At 41.1% G+C, this 26,773-nt stretch overlaps 1 protein-coding gene across 3 annotated transcripts in view; it reads left to right on the top strand.

Annotated features, from left to right (window-relative positions):
- SLC10A7 (solute carrier family 10 member 7) overlaps positions 1–21,173 on the top strand; it is a 153,528-nt gene extending 132,355 nt beyond the window's left edge. For 2 of the 3 annotated variants that reach the window (XM_040582273.1, XM_040582282.1), the window contains exons 10-11: positions 14,025–14,170; positions 17,444–21,173. In XM_040582273.1, coding sequence (XP_040438207.1) covers positions 14,025–14,170; positions 17,444–17,488 — 191 coding nt within the window. In that variant the 3' untranslated portion in view covers positions 17,489–21,173. Of the gene's footprint in view, positions 1–14,024; positions 14,171–17,443 lie in introns of those variants that run through there. The other variant, XR_005826069.1, reaches the window with a different exon arrangement.
- Positions 21,174–26,773: the final 5,600 nt, after the last annotated feature.

Raw genomic sequence — 26,773 nt, 5'->3', positions numbered from 1 at the left:
CGACGTAGGTGTGCCTGCTGTGTATCAGATTCAAGCTGGCTAGTTTTGAGACCGCTGGTATTTTACCAGCCGCAGATAAGATAGAGCTGTATAAACACACATTTCTAGGTAAACAGGGATGATAGGGTTTTATAAAGCTGTAGTGCGATGAGGCATGCCCCTGAGCTGGTGATGTAAACAGGAATGTTAACCAGAGCAGCGAGCATTTATTGCTTGGCTGAAGGTAGAAGCAGAGTAGATCTAATTTGTTTTTAAGGATCAGCCATTTCTGAATGACAGTTAAATCTTTACACAGCACGGTCTTGTCCACTTTGATCTCAGCAGAAATGAGAACAGACGCAGGCACTTTGGCCCTTACTCTTTTGTTGTTCTGTCACGTTTCTGCTTGTCCAGAGGTGTTTGCTATAAACGGTGCAGTGAGAAACCTTCTGTTCTCTTGTAGCAGAGAGAGTTTTTCCCTCTCCGTCATTACAATGCCTGAAAGAACAAACACAGCTCAGGGTCTGGTTTCACATCCGTTGTGGAGCTCTGCTTTGTTTGTCTTCAAGATTCCAGTAGTAGTGTATAAATGACCCCCCAACACTTGTTCTTTAGCTTTGAAACTGATTTCTCTCAGCTTGGCAGGTGAAACTCCAAATAGGTACGTCTGGCCCATTCCCTGGGGAGCTTAGAATGGCACCGACTAAAATGGGAGAAGAGCTGACAGCTTTAAAGCTTTAGAAGTGGTAATAGGAGAGGCATGAGAAGACTTTTGTAAGTCAGTTTCTCCCACACCATATTATGAAACCAACTAATTCCCATGCAGTGCATGCTCATGAGGCCAACTGCCACTTCCACTGTTGAATCCATGAATAAGCGCTTGCTCTGCACGGAGATGAGTGCTGTTTCCATATGCTGGGTTTTATTTTGTAGACAGAACAGTTGACACACTTTTTGTCTCAAAGATCAGAGTGCAGGGCATGTTTGTGTAGGGACAAATTACACAGGGTAGGTGCCTTTGTGTTTCTTAGTTAGGAACACAAGCTGGTATTTCTGCATAGAGTTGGGTGCTTTGGCAGTTTTTTGAATACAGTGCATCACATACACAGAAAAACTAATATTTATTTGTATTTCACTTAATGAGTGAAGCAGGATATAAACTTACAAGGAGAGAAGATAAATATAGTATTCACAATGCCCTCTGGCATATTCATCCACACTTTGTTCTCTTTCTCTCCTTTGCCCTACTCACATATATGCACGGTACATGTGGGCACATACATATGCGGACATTTGATGCATGGCTTTTATTAGTGCATTTGCCATTGATTGATTAGTACTTAGTATTAGTACTTCTTCTATTGATTGATTGCAGATGAAGTGACTATTTGACCTTTAATTATGAGCCCTGCTATTGAAAATGACATTGAGCTATGGCTTCACATAATCCATCTGGAAAGCCCGACATGATGCCATTCCCTGGAGTTCATTCAGTGAGAAGAGGCCTCAAGGAAGTGCAAAGCTATCAGTGTGGCTTATCTAAAAAAATACCACAGTTGTTGCTTGCACTTAAACAAAAGTTACAGCCAAGTACAGAACATTATTTTATTTTTTGCAGAGAGGGAATTGCTAGCTAGAAATTACAACTCCAAAGGTAAAATGCAGAACTGTAAAAAACCATTTTAATTCTTTGTATTTACTATGTAAAATTATTTTATCAGCAAAAAATGGAGTGCACTACCTATTTTGGCTACCAGAAGTGCAAATGTTAGTACTGTAGGTATGATGAGCAGCAGATTGGTAAAAAAATAAGACAGGGTTATTTTTGTTGGTTTATAATAAAATCAGGGCATTGTTTGTGATGCAGGGTACATTTTTCCCCATTTAGATTTATCAGCGTAGCAGTTTGTTCACCATGGGATTCTTAAAGTAATGCAGTCAAAGTTTCTAGGCTACAAAATACTTTAAGGAAATAGAACTAATTTTGCAAATAAAAGCCAAAGCACAAACTTTTCCTATTGTTTTAATTTCATTCAGATATATTTTTTAAATACTCAGCTTCTTACTGCACAGGTGTGGAACTGATATTCTGTACTTGAACAATTCTTAAAAGCCTGCTGTAATGCACAAGCAGATTCACAGGCAACTCAAATTGTCTGTGCACGGATCATCTGGGCTATGGATTAGTCAGCCGGTGCTTTCCCCTGTGTTCCCCAGCTGCACAATGTGACAGAGTGCATCGTGCTCACATGTAGCTCCAGTCTGCTCACATCTATCTATAGTTTGCTCATATTTTCTACAGATACCTCCTTACAACATTTTTCAGAGATAAACAATATATTCATACAGCATAAACCACTGCTGTTTAATATTAGCTGGATTTTTGTTTCATCCGTTCTTTTCCTGCACCCAAACTCTGTGAAATGCTGTACTAATAAAGCACAGACTCTTATTCTGTGGTGATAATCACCTTTCTCCTTTACATAGAAAAAAATGCCAAAATGTTCTAACTAGTGTTAAGATAAAAGGTAGATAGATCATTTTGATTTTAAAAAGGGGGCATCTCTTAATAATTGAATAGAAAGTAAGATGGTAAAATTGCGTGCATTTCCCTAAGTGAGTGTTCAGGCTATACTCTGTGGTATTTTTGAAATGTGGTGGTGGTTCTCAGTTCCTGGCAGAGAATTGTCCTTTAAGGCGATTGATTATTCATCAGGGTACTAACTGTGACTAGCTATAAGTGTGTAAATAATTCCTCTGACTTTTACATATAGATCTAGAAAATAATCCTGGTTAATTGCTCTCTGAAAGTTTTCAAGAGTAAGACCTTCAATACTCTCTTTTACTTTCGAAATTTTCCTATGAGTGTCGAACAGGAGACATTACTGCTGGTATCATGTCATACTTCTTGGTGCTACTAGTGCTTGAATTTGCGTATTTTCTTACTTGTTACAGACTTTTACTCTCATTTCTTCCCTATGTGTCTGGTAGAGTGATATAAGTGAAAATGATCTAGTGACTGCTCTGCCTAGAGTTGGTGGGTGCTGACCCTTGGGGCAGAAGGGAGGCTGATGGGAGGAATATTCTTGAAAGAATGAGTGTCATGGAGGCCATGTCTGGGCCAATATGTACCCCTCACTACTGCCAGAGAGTTAGAAACTCTTTCGTGTTCCAGCTTCTGGGATCCCAAGGGGCTTCAGCAGCAAGGAATTGCCTGGGCTTTTTCCTCAGCTCTGGGATTCCCCTTCTCTTTGTCCTCTTTCCATCCCTGGAAAATAAGTACTGAGGGATTCATGTTACATGATATGACAGTAGGGAGAGCAGAAGCACCTGCACATATTGCACTTCTCTCATGTTTGCATCTTTTTTTCTTGTAGCCCAAGTTGAAGGCAGCTGGATTGCCTTTCCTAGCTCAGCAGTCTTCTAGAACCAGCATTTAGTTCTTATCAAATGATATTATTGGTCAGGTTATTACCATGTAATTGGTATGTCTTCCTTCCCGATACACCCCAAAGAATGCCAGGAAATGCTGCTGTTTCCAGTACAGCTGCTATGTCAGAATACTAACAAAACTAAATAGTATGGTATGAATGTTTCCTGCTTTCATGGACAAATCCAGCCATGGTGAGATATTATTTTGCATGTGTAAGCATTTCTGTAACACTAAGGCCACCATCCACTTGAAGGGGCTATCTCCACAAGAAATCAAACTGACAGTTTTGTGTAGGCTGTTGTCGCTGAGATAGTCTATGCCAGAGCATCTCTTATTTTCCCTTGCTACTCATATACGTGGCTGGGCAAACACCCCCTGTTTGTTTCCTTCACACCAGAGCATCCCTAGGGGCTGTACTTTTGGGAAGGAAAGGTGGTGGCAGGCCATTCCGAAAGTAGGAAATGATATAATCTGGTGAGTTTAGTGGCTTTTGGACACCAAGTACCTGATTCTCCCTTGGTTTTCTAATCACAGATTCGCAATATAGCATGTTCAATCTATTGCAATTTACTCAATCTTGACCTCTCTGTGATTCCAGAAGGGGGAATACTAGAGTAAATTAGGGAAACTCCTTTCCTTTTGGACCTGAAACGTGTGTTTCTTTGATTAGGCTTAGAATGTGGCAAGAAATTCTGTACTGGCTCCCAAGGCTTCCTTTTCATCTGTATAGGTTTTTTATTAATATTTAGAAAGTTTGCCTCCAGCAGTACTAAAATGTGCATCAGAGGACAACAGTTGTTTACTGTGTTTGAACTGAAGAATCTCACCCAGGAGATCTCATTCACTTGAAGTTTACATCTCTCAATCTTGACTTGCAGAAAGAGATCGATGAATAACAATTGTCATTTCAGAGTTGCACCTCTCCAATTATTTATTTGGTTGTGTGTCTTCCCAGATGTACACATAATTGGATCAGACACTAAAAACCAGATTGCCAGTTTTAATGACAGCAAGCTCATACCCCTTTATAATAATAATAAAAAAAATAAACACACATATTCATCCGTGAAATGATAATGACAGAAGAGCTCTCCCTCCCCACCAAAAACAGTTAAAGTTAATTTACCTACTTTAAGAAACTACATTATATTCAGCAGACAGCTGACAGGTTACCCTTGGGAAGATCCACGTTTGGACATGACTCAAGATTTATTTTTTTTTACCTCAAGCTGGCAGAGGCTACAAGTGTCACCCATACTAAAGCTGGCAAGTATTGAAGATGATGTTGAGTCTCCCTGAGAGAGTTGCATCTACATTTGCAGCTCTCAGTGCACCTTCTGGCAGCCAGTCTGAGCTGCTGACTCCAGACACTTCTAAAACAGTGGGTGCAAAGATGTGAAAAATCAACAGCAGCAGCAAAATTTAGAAATCTCCTATTACAGGATAGTCTTGGGAATCTGGATGCAGGATCCTCCTCTAAAAGCTGCCATGACCACAGCAAGCACATAACCCTAGTCCACAGAATTTCAGAAATAGTATCCCTCAGTATTTCTAGATAGTGAGCTGTTTTCTCAAAATGCCTTCCCGAATGACTGGAGCATTAAGGCTTTTCTGGCCTCGTATCTTCCTTTCTTGGGCACAGAAATCAAATGAAGAGAGAATTAAAGGAAAAATTAAGCTAGTATTCCTAACTTTTCTTTATGAAAAGAAGTGTTTTCTTGTTTTACCATTTATAATGGATTTGTGTATCAAATTTTTCTTTGCATCAAGGTTTCAGAAGGAAAAAACCTTTTAAAAAATCTAATTAAAAGGTAGTATGAAACAGTTCGGAGCATAACCCTTTCCTGCTTGTGCTTGCAAATACAGTTAGAACAACTATAACACATGTTTGTAATGGCTTTTTTAATATGTGTAAATAAAATCCACATAATCAAAAGTTTAATGCTAAGAAATCTTAGCCTCAGCTTTGTGTGGAAAGGGCAGTAATGTTCAAGGAAATAATCAAATTAACCAAATCGCAGCTTTGTGTTTTTAGAACATTTGTCAATCTCTTTGTCCAGAATTCCTTTCATTAGTAGGTCTAATCTGTTAAATATTCAAAAAGTGTTGGCTACAAGAATTATGAAGAAGGGAAGGAAGTGTTTATATCTCATTGGTTTAAACGTCATAGCTTAGATATTGCCAGTGAATTATAAGGAAGAATTTATCCTGTGCCTTGAGTTAAGTTACGTGTATGAACAGTGAACTGATACCCAAGCAATTAAAAAAAAAACAGCACTGAAGTGTGAGGAAAAGTTTACAACATTGCTGTGCCCACGTTGTGGTGCCAAATTAAGGATAGGTCACCTTTAAAATATGACTTATGGTGGTTCAATTAATTCTTTAATTCCCTGTTAACTAATTGCTACTACCATATTGTCAGACAGGTGGAGGTGTTTTGGAGTCTAAAGCACTAGTCTTCAGTTGTTGGTGTTAAATGTTTCATTGTTAGCATCTGGTAAGATTGCCTGTGTTGTTCGTTAAACATCACTTCTAATCTGAATGCACACATTGAAAACCCAGAAATAGACAAAACTGTACTTTCTTTCTCTTCCTCCCAGCTTTTACATTTTTATTTACTTAAAACTTATGAAGCAAAAAATCAAAAAAAAAAGTATCAAGATGTGCTGTTTCTTAGTAACTGTATTTACATTGCACTTAAATTACTGCTTCTCTGAGCAGTATAGTGAGCCAGCTATCTGAAGAACAAGAATTAATGAAAGCATTCAAAGCATATTAAGTTTTTCTTCTTTTTTAGTTCTTGTTATAGCAAAAGAAATACTTTATTTCTCATTCATTTCTCTTCTTCCTTCTCCTTCTTTACTTAACTATTAGACCATCCAATCTCTTACAACGTGGTGTGGGTCTCAGTGAAATTCTTGCATCCTAGCATAACTATATGGCCCATATGTGACCACACTGCTCTGATTCAGTACAGAGCCTTCCCAATAATTCTAGGCCACCCAAAGAGGTAAGTCATGTAATGTAATGCAAGGGCTTGTTGAATATTCGGGTAAATAATCGTTCTTTCCCAAGGAGAGGGACGAAGGTGAAAATGCTTTTGAAGATGAAGGTCCACGCAGACCTCCAGACTGAGCTAGGATAGCTCTCCATCTTGCAGTTTTCCTCTGCAGCTCTTCCAAACTCCCTTCATGTCTCACCCATCCCTTATAAAACCTCCCTGTCAAATGTTTGGTTTTATCACTTTGTGAACCTGGTTTTTGCTTTCCATTACATTATCGCTGACCTGAAATATGAAAACATACTGAAAGAATCGTCTTTTTTCCCTGCAAATATTTTAAGCCCAAGTCTTCATACAGCATGTATGTGGGCAAAAAGGCAGGGGAAATGTAGTCTCAACTGCTACAAACGTTGTAGATCCTTCCCAGTCAGGGAGGGAGTGTCCTGTCACCTGGAGGCAGTTGTGGTTGTGCATCGTGATGGATGATCTCTTTATACCTTCAGGAAAATCAGATTTCCATGGTAACACTAGGCTTTGACACCAAGGTGTGATTGAACCATAAGTGCCACAAACCATTTTACTGCTGTAAACCATTGCCTAGCCACTGCGAGTGGACTCCTGACATTATTTACTTCTGGACAAGACAGTAGCAAAGGTTGTCTGTTACTTTGCTCAGCCTTGATTCCTTTGCAGAGTACAAAATTACTGTAAGGTTTAGAATAACTTGGTTAGGGCTAAGAGCAAAAGAAATCTCAGAGTTACAGCTGGAGTGGGCCTTGGAAAGGGCTACCAGTTTCTTCCCTGAGGAATTTTTCACCTGAGGAAGAGCTTGGCTGCCTGTTTAAGGCTCAGCTTCAGGTAACATTTGCCTTCCAATGTGGTGTGATTTCATATTATGTTAGAAGGTACTTTCTTCAGCTGAAATGGGAATACTCAGAGGCGAGCAAGTATTTGTATTGTTGTGGGTTGTCAGCTATCATTTAGCTACTCCCATACCTGAAACAAACTGGTCCGGAGGGAAAAGCATTTAACCTGAGTTCAGTGCATACTTTGGAGGGGGCATGGATATAGGAAAAAGAATCCTTAGGCACTTGATTTCTCAAAAGCATCTTCTCCTGTCGTGATCTCTAACAGAGTCTGGACAAGGGCAAGAAATGCCTTCTATACCTGGCTAGCTTTCCCTGAGGATACGCAGAGTATGTAAGCTTCTGTCTCCTCAAAACTAACCGTGGCAATACGACTTGCCTGGGAAGAAAAGGGAAGATTAGCAGCATCTTGCCATTCTGGTAGCTATCTGCATGAACAACTTTTTTCTAATCCTCTAAACTGGATTTTGCCTAGATCTCGCCACCCTTTCCCACTATGCGGTCAGTGTGCTGTATGCGATACTATTGTGAAACTTGGCAGTAAAATTTCAGGTGCTCAGTTGGCACTGTCTTTGCAGCGATGAACTCAGACACCTTCCGCTCTGGCAGCTTAGGAGGGGTTTAATGCAGTATATGCCCCTCTTTACAGGCCTTTTCTCAGCTGAAAAGAAGAAATAGCTATTTGACCTACTAATGTTCCCTTCACATCAACCCCTGAGAGGATCCTTCAGAGAGAGAGTAGCATGGAGAGTGTCAGAGAAGCTACCGTCATACATTTCATTCATTTTGTATATTACACTTGAAGATTATGGCAACGGAGAGTTCTGAAATGCATAGATGAGTAGAAGGGAGAACTGAAAATCCAGAGGTTAAGGCTTTTCTTCAAAGTGTTTCCTCTGCCTCTTTACAAGGGTTGTTTGGCATTCTGATGCCTGAACGCCTGGTCCTTGCATAGCCCCAGTGATGACCTCTTTGGTTTGCCCCAAACCTCTTTTTCTAAGAAATGCTGCAGCGTTTTGTGATTTGGAATGTGTTTCAGTAATGTAAGCAATAAAGTTTTAGGATAAATTGTTTGTTGTGAAGACATTCAAGGGGAAAAACCTATACAGTGGAGTATGTAAGCAGAGCATCTAGCAATAATTCTGCTTTGGGTGTGAGAGATAATGGCCTACGTTTTGGTGGTAATAAAAATGTTCTATTAAGTTCTCTGAACCCATTGCAATGTGATAGAAAACAGCAAATGATGAAACAGTGCTTTAAGGGGAGCTTACACATTCAGCAAGCATAAAATAAACATATTAAAACAGAAAAAAACACCCTGATTTCCAGTACTTCTGTTTTATCACTTCCATCATGGGTATAGGATAAAAGAAAACTCTTACTTGCTTGTTAGAAGAAGAAAGCTCCTACTTGAAGTTCTTACTTGGCAGATGTCAGTTGAAAGCCCTGCTATGGAATATGCTGCAATGTCAAACTCTGTTGGGTAATTTTAGACAAATGTGTCATGTGTGACATGGAAATATGGCATGCTGTACATTAGTGATTTCCCAAGTGTTTGGATCAGGTAGTAATGTGCTGAGAAAGTGCTCTTTATCTCTCCACACTGTGTACTTGTATAGCAGTGGGGAAAGGCTTTTGGTAGAAATTACTTTAGTCAGAAAAAGAATCCATTTACAATATGTGCCTTCTAACATCTTTGAGACAATGCATTGTATTAAAGAGGCATTTTTTGATTAATGTTTTATAAACATTTTTCAGCATGACAGCTTAAAGTCCCTGTAAAATTGTAAATGCGTGCATAGTGCTCACTTCCATAAAGTCAAATGCCATCTCATAAAGTCTAGTTGGATCCTGTCAGTGACAGTGACACAGAATCAGTACCTTGGAGCATTAAAATTAATTTGCTTCATTTATATTACTGCAGTGATAGCTAGATGAAAAGAGTCCTATATTTAAATTCTCTTAAAAATACCTTCAAATCTTTTAGGATTTTTTATTATTATTATTTTACAGTTAACTAAATGTAGTGAAGCACAGCATAATATTTTCATGGGCCTTTTACGAAGGTGACTACGAAGTGTGAAAGTAGCAAAGGGGAAAAGGGAGGATGTGGGAGGTTATGCTGGGTGCAGAGCTGGAGGAATGATAGGGAGCTTTCAGTCGTGCAGGCTACTAGAGAAATGGTGGCCTTTGACTAGGGCCGAGAAACCACAGCCTTGGAGCCAAACTGGAATGCCCTGGAGCAATGGAGAGCAAACAGGGCTTCCCTATACCAGACCGGTGAGAGCAGCCCTCTCACTCCTCCTTGCCGTTGTTGAAGGTCACGGATAAACAGCTTTTGCCTTGCTGGCTTTTCCTCAGGTTTGCAAAGTTCTTGGGTGAAATGGGCAGAGTGAGGACACAAACAGGGAGAAAAATGAAATGTGCTCCATGTCACAGGCCTAACTCTTCTCTCGGTTGCAGTGGGACTGTGATTTTAGGGGAAGAACCCAAAATTTACACTGCTACAAGTGAGCAGAATGAAAGGTCTTGGGAAGCAAACCCAGGCAGGCTAGAAGCATGGGAGTGGAGAAGAGGAGGAAGAAAGAAAGGGAGAGAATACAAACAGAAAAAAGAAAAAGACCCTCTGAATACCAGAGCCAAAGAGCAAGGAGGAAGATGGGAACATGGGGGAGTGCTGGTAGGAGAAACATAGCCAAACAAAGGAGAAGAGGGAAGTTCAGGGTAAAAAGCTGGGAACACCAATGATCCTGTTTGTAAGGGCCATCTGTGAGATGATCTCAGTGCTTCCTCTCTTCTGAGACACGACACTAGTCCTGCTCAGGTGAGGTGCTGTTTTCTCACCCAGCTGGGTATCACATTTTCTTTGGAGGTGGATGGGATACAACCCTGACTTGTATTTGGTCAGCTTTGATCCAGGAGTTGGACACACATTCGTGCAATAAATCCCATTTAAAGGATTTTGGCAACTCAACAGTTTGTTACACCCCTGCTTTGAGCAAAGCTGCACAAGTTGGCAAGAAACCACAGAGGAGCACTTTGCCATTCAGTTCTCATGGTAGATAGTGAGTGAGGATCTTTGGCAGAGGAGTTGAACCAAGCTGCTGGAAGCCTGTAACTGCATAAACCACAGCAACACAAATAGGTGTTTGTGGTATGAACCTTCAGATCATGACAGCAGTCTTAAAACTTAAAGACTGTCTATAAACTGATAATGCCAATGTTCCTCCTCCAGTGTCAATCAAGATGAAGACCCATAGAAGTCAGTCCAATTACCCTGAAATGCAGATAAGCCTGATTAATGGCTCTGTGAAAACGAAACGAAAAATCCTTACAGGCATTATTCTTCACACGTCTGAATGCAGCCTTAATGCTCCAGATGGCAAATAAGTACCCTAGTAATATTAAGGCATGGGAGGAGGGAGGAGCTGCTGTGTACTTTCAGGACACTTAAGACTAAGGTGGTGGTCTGGGTTTTAATATATGTGATTTGGTCCTGTGCAAAACTTTATTTCTTGGTGTAGCTGTCATACTCCATTAGCACTGGAAGCAATATGCTATAAAAGATGAGGAAAAGAGGAGTAGACAGCCCAAAATAACGATAACCATATCGGTTTTGTTTAGCACCTTCATTCCTTGCTATCTATCTGAAAGATTTAAACTCATCTCACTCACACTTCCGTAGGTTTGTTACAGCCACACCTGTTCACGTCACTACTGTAGCAGTCAGTGTCTGTGTTTCTGTTACAGCTTCTCTTAGTGCTGGGTCATGATCTCATCTTGAAAATGCATTATGGGCTCAGATTGAGCGTACAGCATCAGCCCAGGCGTCACAATGTCACTTTTCTTCCTTTGGCTGGGATTTGGTTTTCATTTTGGTCGTCCTGTCCCCCTGTGTGCCCCCTCCCAGTGTTTTTTATACATTATATATATTTAAAGAAAAAAGTACAGTGATTTTTTTTTTTTTAAGAGAGGGAAAAGTAACTGTTAAAATACATTTTCCCTAATTAGGAATTTGCATGAGTTTTATGCATTTGGAAAACATTAGCAGTCATACTGATGCCTGCAGTTACAATGTATTGCTACAAAGAAGTTCTGACAACATTTAAAAAAATAAATAAATTTCTGTTTAGCTTTGTGGTAATATTTCTGATGCAAGCATTTGTGACTGTAGTTTCTGGGTCCCTTGTCATGAAGTATTTTCTGAGAGAGTTGCATACTGGCAAAGTTGGAATTACAAAAATCAGAAAGTGCATAAGAAGCCGACAGGGCTTTTTCTTTCCATTGAAATAATGCTTACCTGCAAAAATGATTATTATTTCTTCTTTTCACCAGTTAGGTTTTCCTGGTAAATAACAGGAACTTTAATTGCACATTAGTAGCTTACAGGAACCTATTGTTGTGACATGTATTTAAACAAGCTGTGAATTAAGAACCTCTTTCCACCCAGTGATCTAATTATATTGTCACGCTAATTACAGTATTTTGTATTTGTATTTGACAACAATAATTTTCTTTTCCTAGTTTACTGAAATAGCTTTCCTCTAGAGAGTTTACCTTTTAGACTGGAATTTCTCATCTTTTCTTTCAGAAAATGTACAGTAATTTAAAGTGTGTCTCCGTCACTTTGGGTCCATTCTGTCCACATCTCTGCCCTTAGTTTTCTGTGTGATCCTAGGCTAGTCATTTTAGTGTTCTCTGATTCTCTGTAGGAGTCCTGTTCAGCTTACTTAAGTGTTTTTGGATCTGTGGGTGAAATTGCACTACCAAAACACCAGGTACTGTCTTACAAACATAAATACAGCATGTTCATAGCTTGGGACTCTATTTTTCTGTGGTTAGAGAACAGGAAAGGACCCACAAGGGTCAATTCCAAACTTGGAAATGGGCAATAAAACCTTTTATCTGTTTACAAAAGCAGTATGATGGACATCTGAAGTAAATTACACTCCTTAATATCATGTGGATGTCCATTTAATTTCTATCCCAATACTAACTATCCCCAAGCCCCAGAAACTAGTGTTAATAATAAGCAGCCCTACTGTGTGATAAGTCCATGATGTTGTTTTGAAGGTAATTATAATATTGAAATTAAGCACTCAAGCCTTTATTTATTTTATTTAATCTTTCCCTGGAAATGTCCGCTAAGTAAAGGCTACTGGTATGGGGACAGCATTGTTAGTGGTGTAATGTGATGAAGCCAATGAAAATAATTACAAGAAACGGTGCTGTGGAAACATCATGAAGATTCCGGCAAGCCCAGACATGTGTTGGCAATAGTGGGGCACTGGTGGAATGGTAATATTCAAGAAATAAGCTGCTTCCTCACATAGGGAGAAGGCAGCTTTCATTAAGGGAAACCTGAAACGGTGTTGAGAATGGGAATTTGTCCGGGACACAGAAAAGCATTTATGTAAACGCGGCGACTTTGGCTGATCTGAAACATCTTCTGATGGGGGAACGGAGGGCGCGTAGCACTACGCTCAGCTTTTTGTAAGAAAGGAGACAGACAGATGAGCTCTCTGAAAACCATGTGTAGTCTGCTTCGCTGCAAGGTTGATGCTGGTGGAAGATTCATAGAATGACATTTAAGATGAGGGAAAAAATAAGGTATGTTCTCAGGGGGCTCCTGAGGGATCACAGCTGCTCTTGTTGGTGACTGTGCAAATGTCTGGTCAAGTGAGACAGAGATGGTTGCAAGTTTTGCCCCCACTTATGCTTTGTGGAGCACAGTAGCAAAGATTTAAGCAGGTAATTTTGAACAATATGTTCAAAGTAAACATAATCAGTTTAATTACTGCAAAACTAGATCAAATTTAATTTTACATATCACATCGTCAAGTGGGAAAATTGTGCATGGAGGTATCTAATGGAATTAGCACTGCTGAGTGCAAATTCGAGCTCTTAGGAAAAATGGCCCATCTTTAGCTCTTAACAGTCACTTCTTTCAGCATCTGACAAATTCTGTACTCAGCTGCTCCCCAACTCTTCATAGATGTGACCACTTCATATTGCTCACTTGGTTCACGAAACCTTTTCTCTCATGCTGTATGTAGCTCTTCTGAAACATACAGATAGAGTAGAGAGTTTTGTTCTCTAACACGTGAGCACTCATCTGTAGGGCACCTGAGTCTGCCTTGACTGCATGAATCAAAGCAGGGAGGGCTGTCATTTGGGTACTCACCAGCTGGCAGGGGCTATGCCAGGGAAACGCAACCCTCCTGCAGCGGTGAAGGGACTCAAGAAAGGTTGCAAGCAGGAGTCAGGCAGGTTGGATGGAGGGCGATCATGAAAACACAAACCAGAGCACAGGGAGAGAGAGGAAGAAGTAAATAAGCAGCACAGAGTGATGCTCAGCAACCCAACAGGCATGCGATAGCAGAACGTATTTTATATCAAATCTTCAGCAGGAGTTTGACAGCTAATAGAATAATTATAAAAGATCTTTTATGGCATTCCCCTATTCCTTCCTTTCTGCCACAGAACTTTCTCTGCCATTTATTTTTTTTGTTCATGTTCTTGCTGATTTGTTTGGGTTGTTTTTTTTATACAAAACTTCTGAGTCCTCATTTTGTTTCTTTTGAGTTCATTTGGGGTTTTTTTGTTTTGTTTGGGTTTGTTTGTTTGTTTGGGTTTTGTTTGGGTTTTTGTGTGTGTGTGTGAAATGTCAGTGCCATATAAAATGCTTTGCTCTTATCTGGAGCTTAAAGTCTGAGGTGAGTGTCTGCTGTTTTTCTGCCTACAGGGATTCCAATGCTGAAGATAGTATTTATGGGTTATGAGCACCTATCCTTAATTTCCGTCCCCTTACTCATCTATCATCCTGCTCAGATTCTTCTTGGCAGTCTGTTGGTACCAACAATAAAATCTTGGATGGTTTCTAGGCAAAAGGTAAGAATCGCTGGTGTTGATTTATAATGGCTGGTGTGCTATGAGTTAAAAAAAATACCTAAACACGTCTTAAACTCCTTAGGTTCCTTCTTGAGGATTCCATGGTAGGATTTTTCTGTTCCTTTTCTCCCTCTATGGCAGTGATAGTCACAGTAGTGTCAAATTAAAAATGCAGAACTTTATCCCCCTTGGTTCTGAAAAGGTGCAAATCTTGAAGTCAGACCTCTACAGTTAGTTCAGATTATGAATTCATTCAAATTACGAATTCAGATTATGCCCAATAAGAATGGCTCTGTCTTTAGCTAATAACCACAGCTTTGGATCTCCCTTTTGGAGAAGTAACAAAGATCTGTCCACTGGTGTGGGTGCTGGGGAAATTGGGTAAAATGAGGGCACTTCCTGAATTGAATGGAAGCAGGATGTAAAGTTTTTTAATTATTTTTTTTCTACTTGGGTCACCCTGTACAACAGTAAGAAGTCTTAGAAGTCTGATGCATCACATTTCATGCCACAGTTATGGCATGGGATAGTTTGTTAGGATTATTGACTATAACTAGAGGTTTTTGCATCGACATCCCTGATTCAAATTATGCCTATTGCAATACAAATTGAAGCTACTGACATCTGACATGAAATAATTGCAATGGTTTTGGTCAGGTTCTCAGAACAGTAGTAACCACCTCGCAGAAAGCTAGTCCATGCAACTAATTTTAATGCTATCTTTAATTTTCTGAGATAATAAGGATCAAGAAGCTGATGCTTTGTCTTTGACAGCCATTTTAGATGAAGGTTGGGAAGCTGTGGGAAGCCCAGTGCCACCAGTACCTTGTATTCTCCACTTCTCAGTGGAGAAAATTTTTTTTTATAACTTTCGTATTTAGAATTTTCAGCAAAACCCAACAGACTTCCATTTTAGTAGCTTCACCAAAGTCACCTTGTTAACTTGAATGCTAAAATCCCCCACATTTGTGATTTTTATGTGGCTCCGCTTTTGCTTACCTGAATGGCACAAAGCAGGAAAATTCTCAATGTTCAGGAACTGTGTCCACAAATCAGACCTTACTAAGACGCATGTATTGTAGTATCTGAAAATGGAAATTGAGAATCATATGTCATTTCTCTTATGAGTCCAAGAGTCTTTTTTTTAAATGAGAAATTATCAGGAGACATTACAGCTTGTGTAAAGAAAATTCCATTGCTATTCCTGCAGAAAGATAGCCTAAAGTTGACACTGCTGGTGAACGATCCCTGCAATGCTGGCTTCTCTTCATCATCTAACTGCTCTCTGCTGCCACAAGACCAGGAGTGGGGCTGGAGCTCATCCAGACCTCCCTGATCCTCAGGGGTGATAATGGCCTTTAGGGGCTGCTGTCAGTCACTGCAAGTTAACACTGCCTTTAAACAGGGCATCAGAAAAGTCAGCCAGTACTGGAGAGACTTACAGTTCACCAGCACTAGTTTCTTATTCATTAAGCATCAAATAAACCTCCTGTGCTAATCAGACTGTAATGCTGCTGTAGAGCCACTTTGGGGGATTGTTGTTCTGTTGCAGCAGTTTCTTCAGTTGGTCTTCTGTATTATTTACAAATGTTATTTTAATTACTCTTTGAAAAAAATCAATGAGGTTGGGTCTGGTACAGTTGCAATAAGTATAATAGAAGTGAATGTTGTGACTGGATAATGGTCTCCTGCTTTGAAAATAAACATGTCATCATCACCCTTGATGTTTATTTTCTATAAACACCTTGGCTTCATTTTGGCATCTCTCTTGCAGGGGGAGACGGTTATCCAGTCACAGTACTCATCTGCAGTGACATTCTTACTTAATTATGATAGTACATGTGATCTGGTTGTATGAAATTGAATTTAAATATTTAGAGATTCATCTACACTAAGGTATTTCTAGTTTGTAAATATGGCAGCAGAATCTGCCAGACTACAAAGTTAAAAAACTGTTTCCCCAAACAAAATGTGAAATGATGTCTCTCTCCAAAGTCTCTTGCTGAATAATAACCAAAAGACTAATCTCAAATGGCTAGATTTAACAATAGTTAAATGCTGGTGTTTCTGAAAGCTGGTGTTTCTGAGGGGAATATAGCCTATTTATTTTTAAAGGTTTGGATTTTTTTAAGGGTTTACATTTGTGCTAGAGCGTTTTTCAAGCAGTGCTTACAAGCTTTAAATGTACAATATTAAAGGTTAATATCTACAATAAGAAGACCCATCAGACATCTCTCAGACTGAAAATCACTTGTTTAGCCAACCCTCCAGAAACGATAAGTCTCTTACTTGACTTGCAACTGCCAGTCTGCCCGGGCACTTCACCCAAAAGGCTAAGGGAAGCAGAGGTTCCAAATTTCAGGATTTTCCCTCTCACTCAGGCTGATTCGTCCCGCACAAGAAAGCGCTGAGCTTTTTTGTTGCAGAGCACACCAGCAACAGGCATCCTCACAGTGACCACGCCGTGTCACACAGGAGCAGCTGAAAACCTGAGACCTTTTAAGCCTGCTGCATTTGCCTCCCAGGTTAGAGGGGCTGCTTCCAGCCAAGCCAGAAGCACGGTCGCCTGCCATTTGAGGTGAACTGTCACACACTGAATAAATAGCTCAGCTACCATAGCTGGCCCACCCTGTGGGGAACGCAGAGCTGGACCCTGCCATCAGGTAAAGGCAAGTGGTTTCCCTCAGTTAAGAGTAGACTAGAGCTACAAAGACATCAAGTGTCCGCTGGCATAAGACCACCTCTGGGCTGATGGACCTTGGTTTCTTTTTACCTTTTCTCGGAAGGGTATAGACATCAGGGGTGCCCGACATCCACCCCTGCGGCAGTGACTATACTCTGAGCAGCCTTCGAGCCATATGGAAGGAGGCCAGGGAACACAAAGGTGTTGGCAGAAATGTTCTTCACAGTCTTTCCCTACGTGAGTCAGAAGCTCTCATATCTGTGCCACAAGTGGTTTGAGTGGGGTTCAAATAGTCGCTTTCTAAAAGACATCTGAGACCCACCTCCGCTTCCTTTACTGGCACTGTGGCCATATTCCTTGTGGTTCCGCTGTGAAGACTGTCTGTAGCTGGGGAGGTTGTGATGGGCTATCAGAGAGAAAAACATCATCACAGATCCCAGAGCGGCCTGTCAACTGCATGCTGGCTCCTCACTCAGCCTCCCAGAAGTCACACAGCATTCTCTTGCCCCTTATAAATTAAAATCTTGTCTTGTTCTGTTGGTTGTCTTTGGAGAATATAAAAAAGTGACTGTTTTGTTTCCTCTTCACAGGCACTGAAGTTAACCAGGCAGCCCAAAGCACCTGTGAAGGTATAATTACGGAGATGGCCATCACAGTGAATGTATATATGTACGATACTGTACACACAGACAATTGAGACAACTGGGTATTTGTGAATGTTGCTTCAGTGCATATTTTATTTTTATATATATATATTAAAAAAGATACCTGTTAAGTGCCTTACAGATGCATTTTTGGCAAAAGCATTGTTTCCAGAAGCTACTTTGTTGGTTACTGCAAGAGGTTGTACAGTATTTTGGAGTCCTTTAGGTTTTATTTTTCTAACGGAGTGAATGGTCATGACTAACAGCTGTTTCTTCCATTGCCCCTGCTTTGAAGCCAGGGTGCACCAGCTGTAAGACTCTGTTTTAAACTAGCCAAAATGACCAGAAGCTTATCCCACTGCTGGCTTACCCTGGGGAAGAGCTTTCTGAAGGTTTTTTTTCCAAGATTGACTTGAATTTTTGTGTGACTCTGTTACGCTCCCTAGTCATATGACTGTGACATGCCTTTTTCTTCTGAGTTTGTGTATACTCAGCATGGGGCCATCCATTGGATAGAAGCTGAGAAGCATGAATTATTTGCATTTGTTGACACAGTTGTCTAGACATTCCTTCAAAGTTAATGGTTTCTCAAGAAAATTCTTTCAATTCCATTGTATGATATTGTGCCATTGTATATCTTAAATGCCTCATAAGCTTCTTCAAAGAAATGGTCTGGTGCTTGGGTTATGAGTGAAGTATTTGTGTTTGCAGCTAGGAGATCTTTTATAATTTACCCCTGAAGAACACAAATTCTTGTTTTTCTTTTTTCTTTTCCTTCCCCTGATGCAATGCATGGAGATCCGCAGTGACAGAATTTAGGATGCTAATATTCAGCAGAGCCTTTATTGTAGTAAGCCAAGCTATGTTTTCTATATTGTTGCATTGTTAATGAATAATAGCTTGTGAGGACAAGAAAGTTGACAATATTTTTTTTTCCAATTAAAAGGATTCTTATAGCAACAGCAACGCTGTCTTAGCTGATTTGACAATCAGTCACAACTTTTTTAAAAATAAAATGTTACTCTTTTTAATAAACTTACATGAAAAAGAATACAAGATACTATTTCTAAGAGAAAGGAATACAAGCATATACTTAAACATAGTCAGCACTGCATCTTGTCCAGGAGACTAAGATGCCAGAAGTGTACTCTAGTCCAGACTCTGAAGTGTGCCCATCCGCAAAAACTATGCTGGCAATTGTGCATTAAAACATTAAAAGGAATGAAAGAAACAAGTCAAAGTGGGATCAATATAAATGCAGAAGTTTCATGTGTGGCACGGTTAGCATTGCAGTTAATGGTGCAACTGAGTGCAAACACCTAGGAGCAGATCTTTAGCAGATGTAAATTATCATACCTCTGATAAGACTACAGCCATTTACACAAGCTAAAGATCTTTTGTATGACAGTAGGCATGTGAAATTCATATCCTTTTGCCTTCGTGAAATAATCTGTGTTTGGTTTACCTAGTCTGTTATTCCTAGTCCATTACTCCTGTGAGCAACAGGAAAGTAATCTGGTACCAATCATCAGTGCTTTACCTGATGGCCAGTCAGTGCAAGACTGCTCTGTTGTCACCCGTGAGAAAAACAACTGGGAGCTGACAGCATCACTTTGTTCAGCATTGTCATCACCAATAAAATGACCATGTAACAAAGGTACGCTGAGGTGGCAACATGCTGGATTCTTGTGTTCCCTGGCAGGGGATCAGGCTGTGCACACTGAGCAGGTGGCGGGGCTGAGGGACCCGTGTCCCCTAGGGTTGCGCTCTGCTCTCACCAGCCAGTGATGCCAAAGGGCAGTGGGCAGCGAGCTCACGCTTTTGATGAGCACACCCGGAGGTAGCACAGTCACATCCACCAGCAGGCCAACCTGTCAGGTAATTGGAGAGAACAGCGTGCGTGTTCTTGGACCAAATTCAAGGTTCCCCTTCTTTAAGCCTGCTAGCCAGTAACATGAGGAAAAAAATCCTTTGGGCTTAAAAACCCTCCTTGCAACGGAGAGTTCAGACACAGGACAGTGTGGTTTTGTTTTGCTTCCATAAACCTGAACTTCCAGAGTATGTAAGGACTTAATCCCAACCCCCACTGAAACTGATGACTCTTTCTGTGGGTTTTGAATGGCAAAGCAACAGGCCCAGAAAGAGTGCTTGCTTCTTTTAAGGATATAGGAAGACTTCAGGCATACAGTAACGTACTGTGGTTGTGTCAATGCTAAGTAGTCAGAACACTGCAAGTACCCTTACTGAGCTACCTCTGCGTACTGAACCTCCAACTTTCAGTGCATCCAACAACTTGCTTAGATCCACTGAACACATCCTTTTTTCTTCATTGATTTTTTTTCTGTGTTACAGAATATTTCAAACTGGTTTACGATGGAGTTTTGTTAGAGCCTTTACGAAGTCCTTGTTAATTGTTTGGGGCAGCCTAAATGCTGTGTATGAGTGTTGGAGGTGTTAATCTAAAGGGAATATAAAGCAAAACTGAAATACATATTTTAAATCCGTACTTCATTATGCATATCAATTCTGTTATGTTTAAAGACTGTTAAGATGTTTGTTTTATGACTTGTTATTACGCCTACTTGTTATTATGTCTTTAATAAACAGAATGCTTTTGAATTTAATTTTGTTAGTAGGAAAACAAGATAAAATTACTTAACCTGTAGGTCAACTTTTACCTCTGTTACCTGTGTTTTGTTCTTTTGTGGGTAAGCTTTTAAACTGTTTGCTTGTTCTTAAAAAAAAAACAATCTGTGAACTGTACTGAAATATTTTATGAACTAAATTTGGGGAAAGAAAATCCTCAGGATACTGCAAATTATCACTGACTGAAAATTAATTAATTGAACTCCACCAGTTTTTCAGTAGAGGGTTAGAACAGTTCTGAATCTTTTCAACTTCTTGGCTTTAAATCTGAGAGATATCTGCTACTGAACATGATCAGGCAAAACTGATGGTAAATGAGAACTTTGCCTATATTAAAACATAAGGATTTTCTTGATCATCAACACTTCTTACCTTCTGTGTATCTGTACTCCCATCTAATGATAGCAGAGGAAAAAATGCCTGAACAATAAAAGAGCACTTCAGAGGTCACAGGGAATCCTAGCACTTTGTGTTGGGTTACTCAAACATTTTATTTCCCTTTTTTGTGCACTAAATTGAGAAGCTTTTGATGACCTCAGTAATAGGTCCAAGATAAATCACTTTTTATGTAGTTAAAATCAAAACTGTGGTTGTGTTTTTTCTTATAAATCCTTTAGTTAATGCAAATAGGTTATATGACAGAAAAGGCAATCTCAGCAGATGCTGCACAGTTGTGCTTGTTCGCAGAGCGAATGGAGAGTGATCCAGCAGCTTGGTTTTACAGAAGTAGTCCCCTACGTTATTCTGGCAGTCAGGGAGAGAGGAGCCATTAGTTTTATTTGTGTATGGTTTTCTGTGGAAATATCTTGACAGCAGGAGGTTAGAAGGCAAGATGAAATATTGTCTGTCTGCAACCACATTTATTTATTTGCAAGTGCATATGTGTATAAGAGATGAGCAGTTATATATGTAGAAATCATTAGAAAGGACCAAGTCCCTGGTATACATTTTTTTTGCAAGACTGCATATGGAGAAAGAGCTACTTTTTTGATGTTACTCTGACATTAAAAATGAAATTTCAGACATTGAATTGTTTTGTGTTGAATCATAATCTCATACAGAACCTTTACAGCTGACAATCGCAGCATTGTATTTGTAAACTGTAGACTATTTTGCACTTAAATAGATGTTGATGCATTTGGGAATTACAACACAGTAAAGGGCTAAATCATAGTTTCTCCAAGTTGTTATAATCCAAATGCATTTATATTACTATTATTATAAAGTGCCAGAAACACATACAGTCCCTCACAAACACGTTAAATAGACAAGAGACTAAATTCTGCCCTTGGTTACACTTGCACATCTCCAGTGAAAGGGTTGTTAAGCTGCAGAGCGGTCTCCCTAGGGAAGCTGTTTGAAAAGCCCTGCCATTGTTCTAACAAAGCTCGGTGATAACGTAGCACATGATGAGAGTAAATGAAGAGTATTTTACTTTAGATTTGATGGCCTGCCCTTTCCAGCATCCAACAAACTGAATCTCTTGTGTCCCTATTTCCATGGGTAGTCCCCATCTTCCAGACTAAATCTATGTCATCGTACCAGAACAATGTCAGAAGGAGGAGGCTGTCTCCTCTTTGCCATTTTCTTGCTTAAACCACATTACCCCTTGTGATCATTAGACTGTGACTTCTTCGAGGAGGCATTTTGAATTAAATCCTTCGAAGTTTATGTGTACGGTTCCTGTAAAATTCTCGTTTGACAGGGAAAACACCCTGCACGATGGTAAGTAATCTCCTGGATCACCACGGGCAAGGACTGTGCAATGGCTTTAGATGCGCAGGACTGGAGAAAGCAATGCCAGGAAATGCAGGTGCGAGGCACTGCTACGGGCAGGTTGCTTCATGCTGGCATCTTGAGCTGCAGCAGAGGTGATGAAAGCAGCTTCTAAGTTGTTCTCTTGCCAGAAAGGTGGAGAGTGAGATCTTCAGTGAGAAGTGAAATTAAATTTGTTAGTGATTAAAAGGACAAGAGAGATGTGTTGGAAGCAATTGGTGCCAATGAGGCCTCTCGGCTGCTCCCCTAAGCAAATTGCAGTCTCGGTGGAATATCAGCTTCTCAGTCCATCAAATTGCAGTAATCAAGTCTGGAGCTGATGGGAGCATGAGTCACCACTTAATTTTCTCATCAGCAGAGGCCAAGTTTTCAAAATATTTTTAGATGCATTTCTTCAGAGATTTCTGCCAGCCAGTGACCTATAGAGTGACAAGAAAATGAGCAATAGCTGCTGTTGAACCAGTTCTGGTCCCTGCCACCTGCCCTACTGACTGCTGTTTTGGGCAGGGAGGGCAGGCAGATGGATGGCCTTTGGCATCGTTACGCAGAAAAGAGCCCCACTGAGTTGATCCCAACACCTGGATTCGTTAAGTAATAAAATAACCAGTTCATTCTCAGGCTATCTGGTAGGTTCAAATCAACTCTTGTCTCGTGTGTTGCTAGCCCAGCCCAGAAGCAGGCATGAGATTAGAAATGGATTGTGATGCCTGCTCGGAGAGACAGCCAGTACCGAACAGCTGCGGCGCACAGAAGAGGCTGTGCATCTCCCAAGGATCCTATGCTGGTGCGTACTGTCCGCTCATTACCTGTGAGTAAGGTAACTTCACAGTTGCCACCTGGCGTAACCATTTTCCACCCAGTTAAGAGGAGGAAGAAAAAGCGCCTCTTTGGATAGCATCTTCTGTGGGTGAGCTCCGTCTAGTATAATTGTAGCAAAATCAAAGGCTTGCAGATGCATGCTGGTGTTAGTTCATCTTTCTGTAAGAGAAAATTTACTATTTATGGTCAGTTTTCTTATGAAAGTTGCAAATTCTAAGAGAAGTCAGCTGTCTTAGAAGAAAATGGGCTGTCTCAAAGGAAGGACTGTTTCATTGACAGGATTAAAAAAATTACAGAGGTCATGTGAAAAGTGGCCTTTTGCCAGAAGAACTGAAGGAAATAAAATTTGAGAGTCCCGTGACAATAATTGGGTATGAAGTTCTATTGACAAAAGCTTTTGCAGTTCTGTGCTCCCTTCGTTTCTTAGCATTGTGACTGCAGTCCTTCCCCACCGGTGTCCTTTGTTTGCTGCACAGTCCATACCTTGTATGTTACAGAATTCTATCTTATCTCCTGGTGCCTTCCATGTGTAGTTTTGCCACTTCTTGTCAACACCGTTTAATGAAAGAAGTGATAAAATGTCTTCTTGCCCCATCTTCAGCCTAAATCCCCACGCCCCCCCTTTTTTTTTTTTTTTTTTTTTAACTTCTCCCAGTTAGCTGTCCCTAACTGAACCTGCTGGTGTTGTCACCAAGACATCCTCTCATCTGCTTGGAGAGCATCTCTTAAAGAGGCTGTCTTCTTACAGACTCCATCCCGTGCCAGCATGCAGGATAACCATGACCAAGAAACTAGGGCAGCTTTCCAAGATGCTGCCTGGGGAAGCAGAAGTCAGTTTTCTGTGCTGACGCTGAAGGACTTTACCCATGCAGATTATGGTTCTCATGTTCTTCGTTAGGACTTGCAGCTCCCCTGGATGGAAACACCCACATGCATGTGGGGCTGCAGCTCACCGGTGTATCCGTTGCAGTCACTGTTGGTCCTCTGGGCAATCCCGTGTCACTGCAATGATATGTTTTGTCAAGGAGTTCTGCAAATTCTGAATTGTTCTGTGTCGTAATGTTGCTTTAACTTAAGAGAAATTTTGGGAGATCCTCAATATTTTTCTTTTTAAAAATGACAAAAATCTTTCTTCAGGGAAATATTGTACATCACTGTTTGTCTGAAAAGTTAACTGTGATTTCCAAACAGTCATTCAGGACTTAAAAAAGATGAATGTAGAGTATTTAGGTCACACATTCACTCTGCCCCTTCCCCAAAACATAGGTGCAGTCTTTCAGGTACTTCACAGTAAGTTGCCTAAAGCCCCCTTTAAAAAACTGCTACATCTGTTTAGGTCCGATTCCCTGATAAATAAAATATATCCCAGAGGCATAATAGCGCACTAAAAATAAGAGTATGACACAATTTCAGCCCGCTAATACGATAACACTGTCTGATGCCGCTTGTGGAGTGTTAATGTGGGAAGCCTGTATCTTTCCAGCTGGGCTGTCTGGGAGCTTCGCACACAGATCGCTCCCCGAGCCGCAGCCAAATCCCACGGCTGGCTGCGCGAGCAGCAACCTGGGAACGGTACATCCCCAGGGCGCCGGGGGTTTTGCCACTCTGTGCTCACAAACCCCTCTCTTTCTGGCCCTTCCACGTGTAAAAACAGCTGAGTTCTGGTATGTCAGATTTTGTGTGAGTCGAGGGAACAGAATTAAAGCGCTGCAGTCCACAGAGCCTGACTTTCATCATGTGTCTGATCAGGTAACACGTGTTTGTGATGTGTAACACTAAGGTGTAACCTCTCTGATTTTAAAGGGCATAAAGAGCTGTACATAGCAATGCTATCACATCTCGGTGTTCCCAAATGATCTCATTTGAAGTATCTGTTGGGATATTGTTGAAAAACTCAGATCTTGTGGGTACCAGTGTTTTGGAAGATTTTCAGGTAGGTTTTTTTAAGTAAGGTAGAAAAAACGCTCTCTGTGTAAGAGGATATACGTTAAACCTTTATCCTCTATGTTCTACAATTAAGTATTTTACTTTTTTGTATTGAACTCAATTGAGCTGAATTGAGGAATGTATTTTGCTTGTCTAGCTCTTTTACTTTCAGTGGCAAACTCTGCTAATACATCCCATTTGAATTTTTAGCTTTGGTATACACATAAATATGCTCCATTGTATGCAAGCAGCAGCTTTCTTTGTTTAAAAAATAACTTTAGTAAGAAATTTCAATATTTCCCGGTACTACTGAAAATAAAGTTTAGTCTCTTAAGATGGCATAGTGGTATTCTTTGAATAGCTGCTGCTCAGAATGTGCTTGATTTTATTTTATTATTTTTTTTTTCCCCAGAAGCCCCAGTTTAGGAGTTTATTGTCTTAGCAACAAAATGTTTGCTCTGAACAATCCCAGAAGCATGATACATTAGCGGAAAGACAACAGCATAGCCAGTAATTCAGCTGTTTACAGTTTATGGTTATAAAGAAAGAGAAAAGGTTTCCTTTTTAAAACTTGCTGCCACGTTCTGGTTTCAGTAATGCTGAGTAAGGTAAGTAATGTTCTTTTGATTAACAGTCAAGCCTTGAATGGTTTTCATTTAAGGCTTCGTTTAAAGAAAACTTTATTAAGCTTTTTTCTCATATTCATCTTTTTTCTGTTGTTTTGAACGGATTTCCATCTGAAGAAAACTCCCCATGATTTTTTGTAGCTTACATGAAATTCCCACCGACAAACAGGAGAATTACTAATTTGCTCCAGAAAGAACTAACAGGCTTTGCCAAATAAATCATGCAGATCACCAAGTGTGCTATCTCTTCTGCATATTATTGCTTTAAAAATCATGATAGTTGTCCTTTAGAAATCAAAAGTCAAATCGGTCCTTTGACTTAAGTGAAAAATTTGACCGATGGTTGTCTTGGGCCTTATTTTTTTGTTTTGTTTGCAGTTCAGAAAATGACAGCTGGTGAGCCTGGATTCCTAGCTTCTAGGATTCTATTAATTTGTTCCTTCAACGCATTCTCTTGTGCCTGCATCCTCTGCTCGAATGGCACTTTGCAACTCAGCTGCACGTGGAGACTGGAGGGAACGGGTGTGTGTCAGCAAACGGCTCGGGGATGCCCTGGCCGGGGTCACCAGCTGCCGCCAGCGGTGGGGTGTCTGTGTGTGTGGGGCTGTCCAGGTCTCAGTTTGTGTGCCCCTCTGTGTCTGTTTGCCTGTGTAGGGGGGGTGTCTGTGTGCACCTGTGTCTGGGCGCCTGTCTGGGGGGGTACCCACCTGGGCGTGCCTATCTCAGGGCGTGTGTGTGTGTGTGTGTGTGCGTGTCTGGGTGTGCGCCTGTGTCTGGGTGTCTGTCTGGGTGCCCATGTGTTTGTGTGCCCATCTGGCTGTGTCTGTCTCTGTCTGGGTGCCCATCTGTGTGTGGGTGCCCATCTGGGTACATCTGTGTCTGGGTGTGTGCCTGTGTCTGGGTGCCCATCTGTCTGTCTGAGTGCCTGTCTGGGGGGGCAGGGCGGTGCCCACCTGGGCGTGCCTGTCTCAGGTGTGTGTATGTCTGGCTGCCTGTCTGGGTATGTGCCCATCTGTGTGTCCGCTGGTGTCTGTCTGGGGGTGATGGTGTCTCTGTGTGTGCCCGTGTCTGGGTGTGCACCTGTGTCTGGGTGCCCATCAGTGTGGCTGGGTGCCCGTGTGGGTGCATCTGTGTGTTTGGGTGCCCATCAGTGTGGCTGGGTGCCCGTGTGGGTGCATCTGGCTGTGTCTGGGTGCCCATCAGTGTGTCTGGGTGCTCGTGTGGGTGCATCTGGCTGTGGCTGGGTGCCCATCAGTGTGGCTGGGTGCTCGTGTGGGTGCATCTGTCTCAGTCTGTGAGCCCATCTGTGTGTTTGGGTGCCCATCAGTGTGGCTGGGTGTCCATCTGGGTGTGCCTGTCTGGGTCTGCAGCTGTGTCTGGGAGCCCGGCTGGGTGCCCGCCCTCGGGCATGTGTCTGGGGGTCTGGGTGTGCCTGTCTGGGGGGCCTGGCCTCTCTGGCTGTACACCTGTGTCAGGGTGCTTG

This window comes from Falco naumanni, chromosome 1 (assembly GCF_017639655.2).
Source record: "Falco naumanni isolate bFalNau1 chromosome 1, bFalNau1.pat, whole genome shotgun sequence".
NCBI lineage: Eukaryota > Metazoa > Chordata > Aves > Falconiformes > Falconidae > Falco > Falco naumanni.
This window is presented reverse-complemented; position numbering and strand designations above follow the sequence as displayed.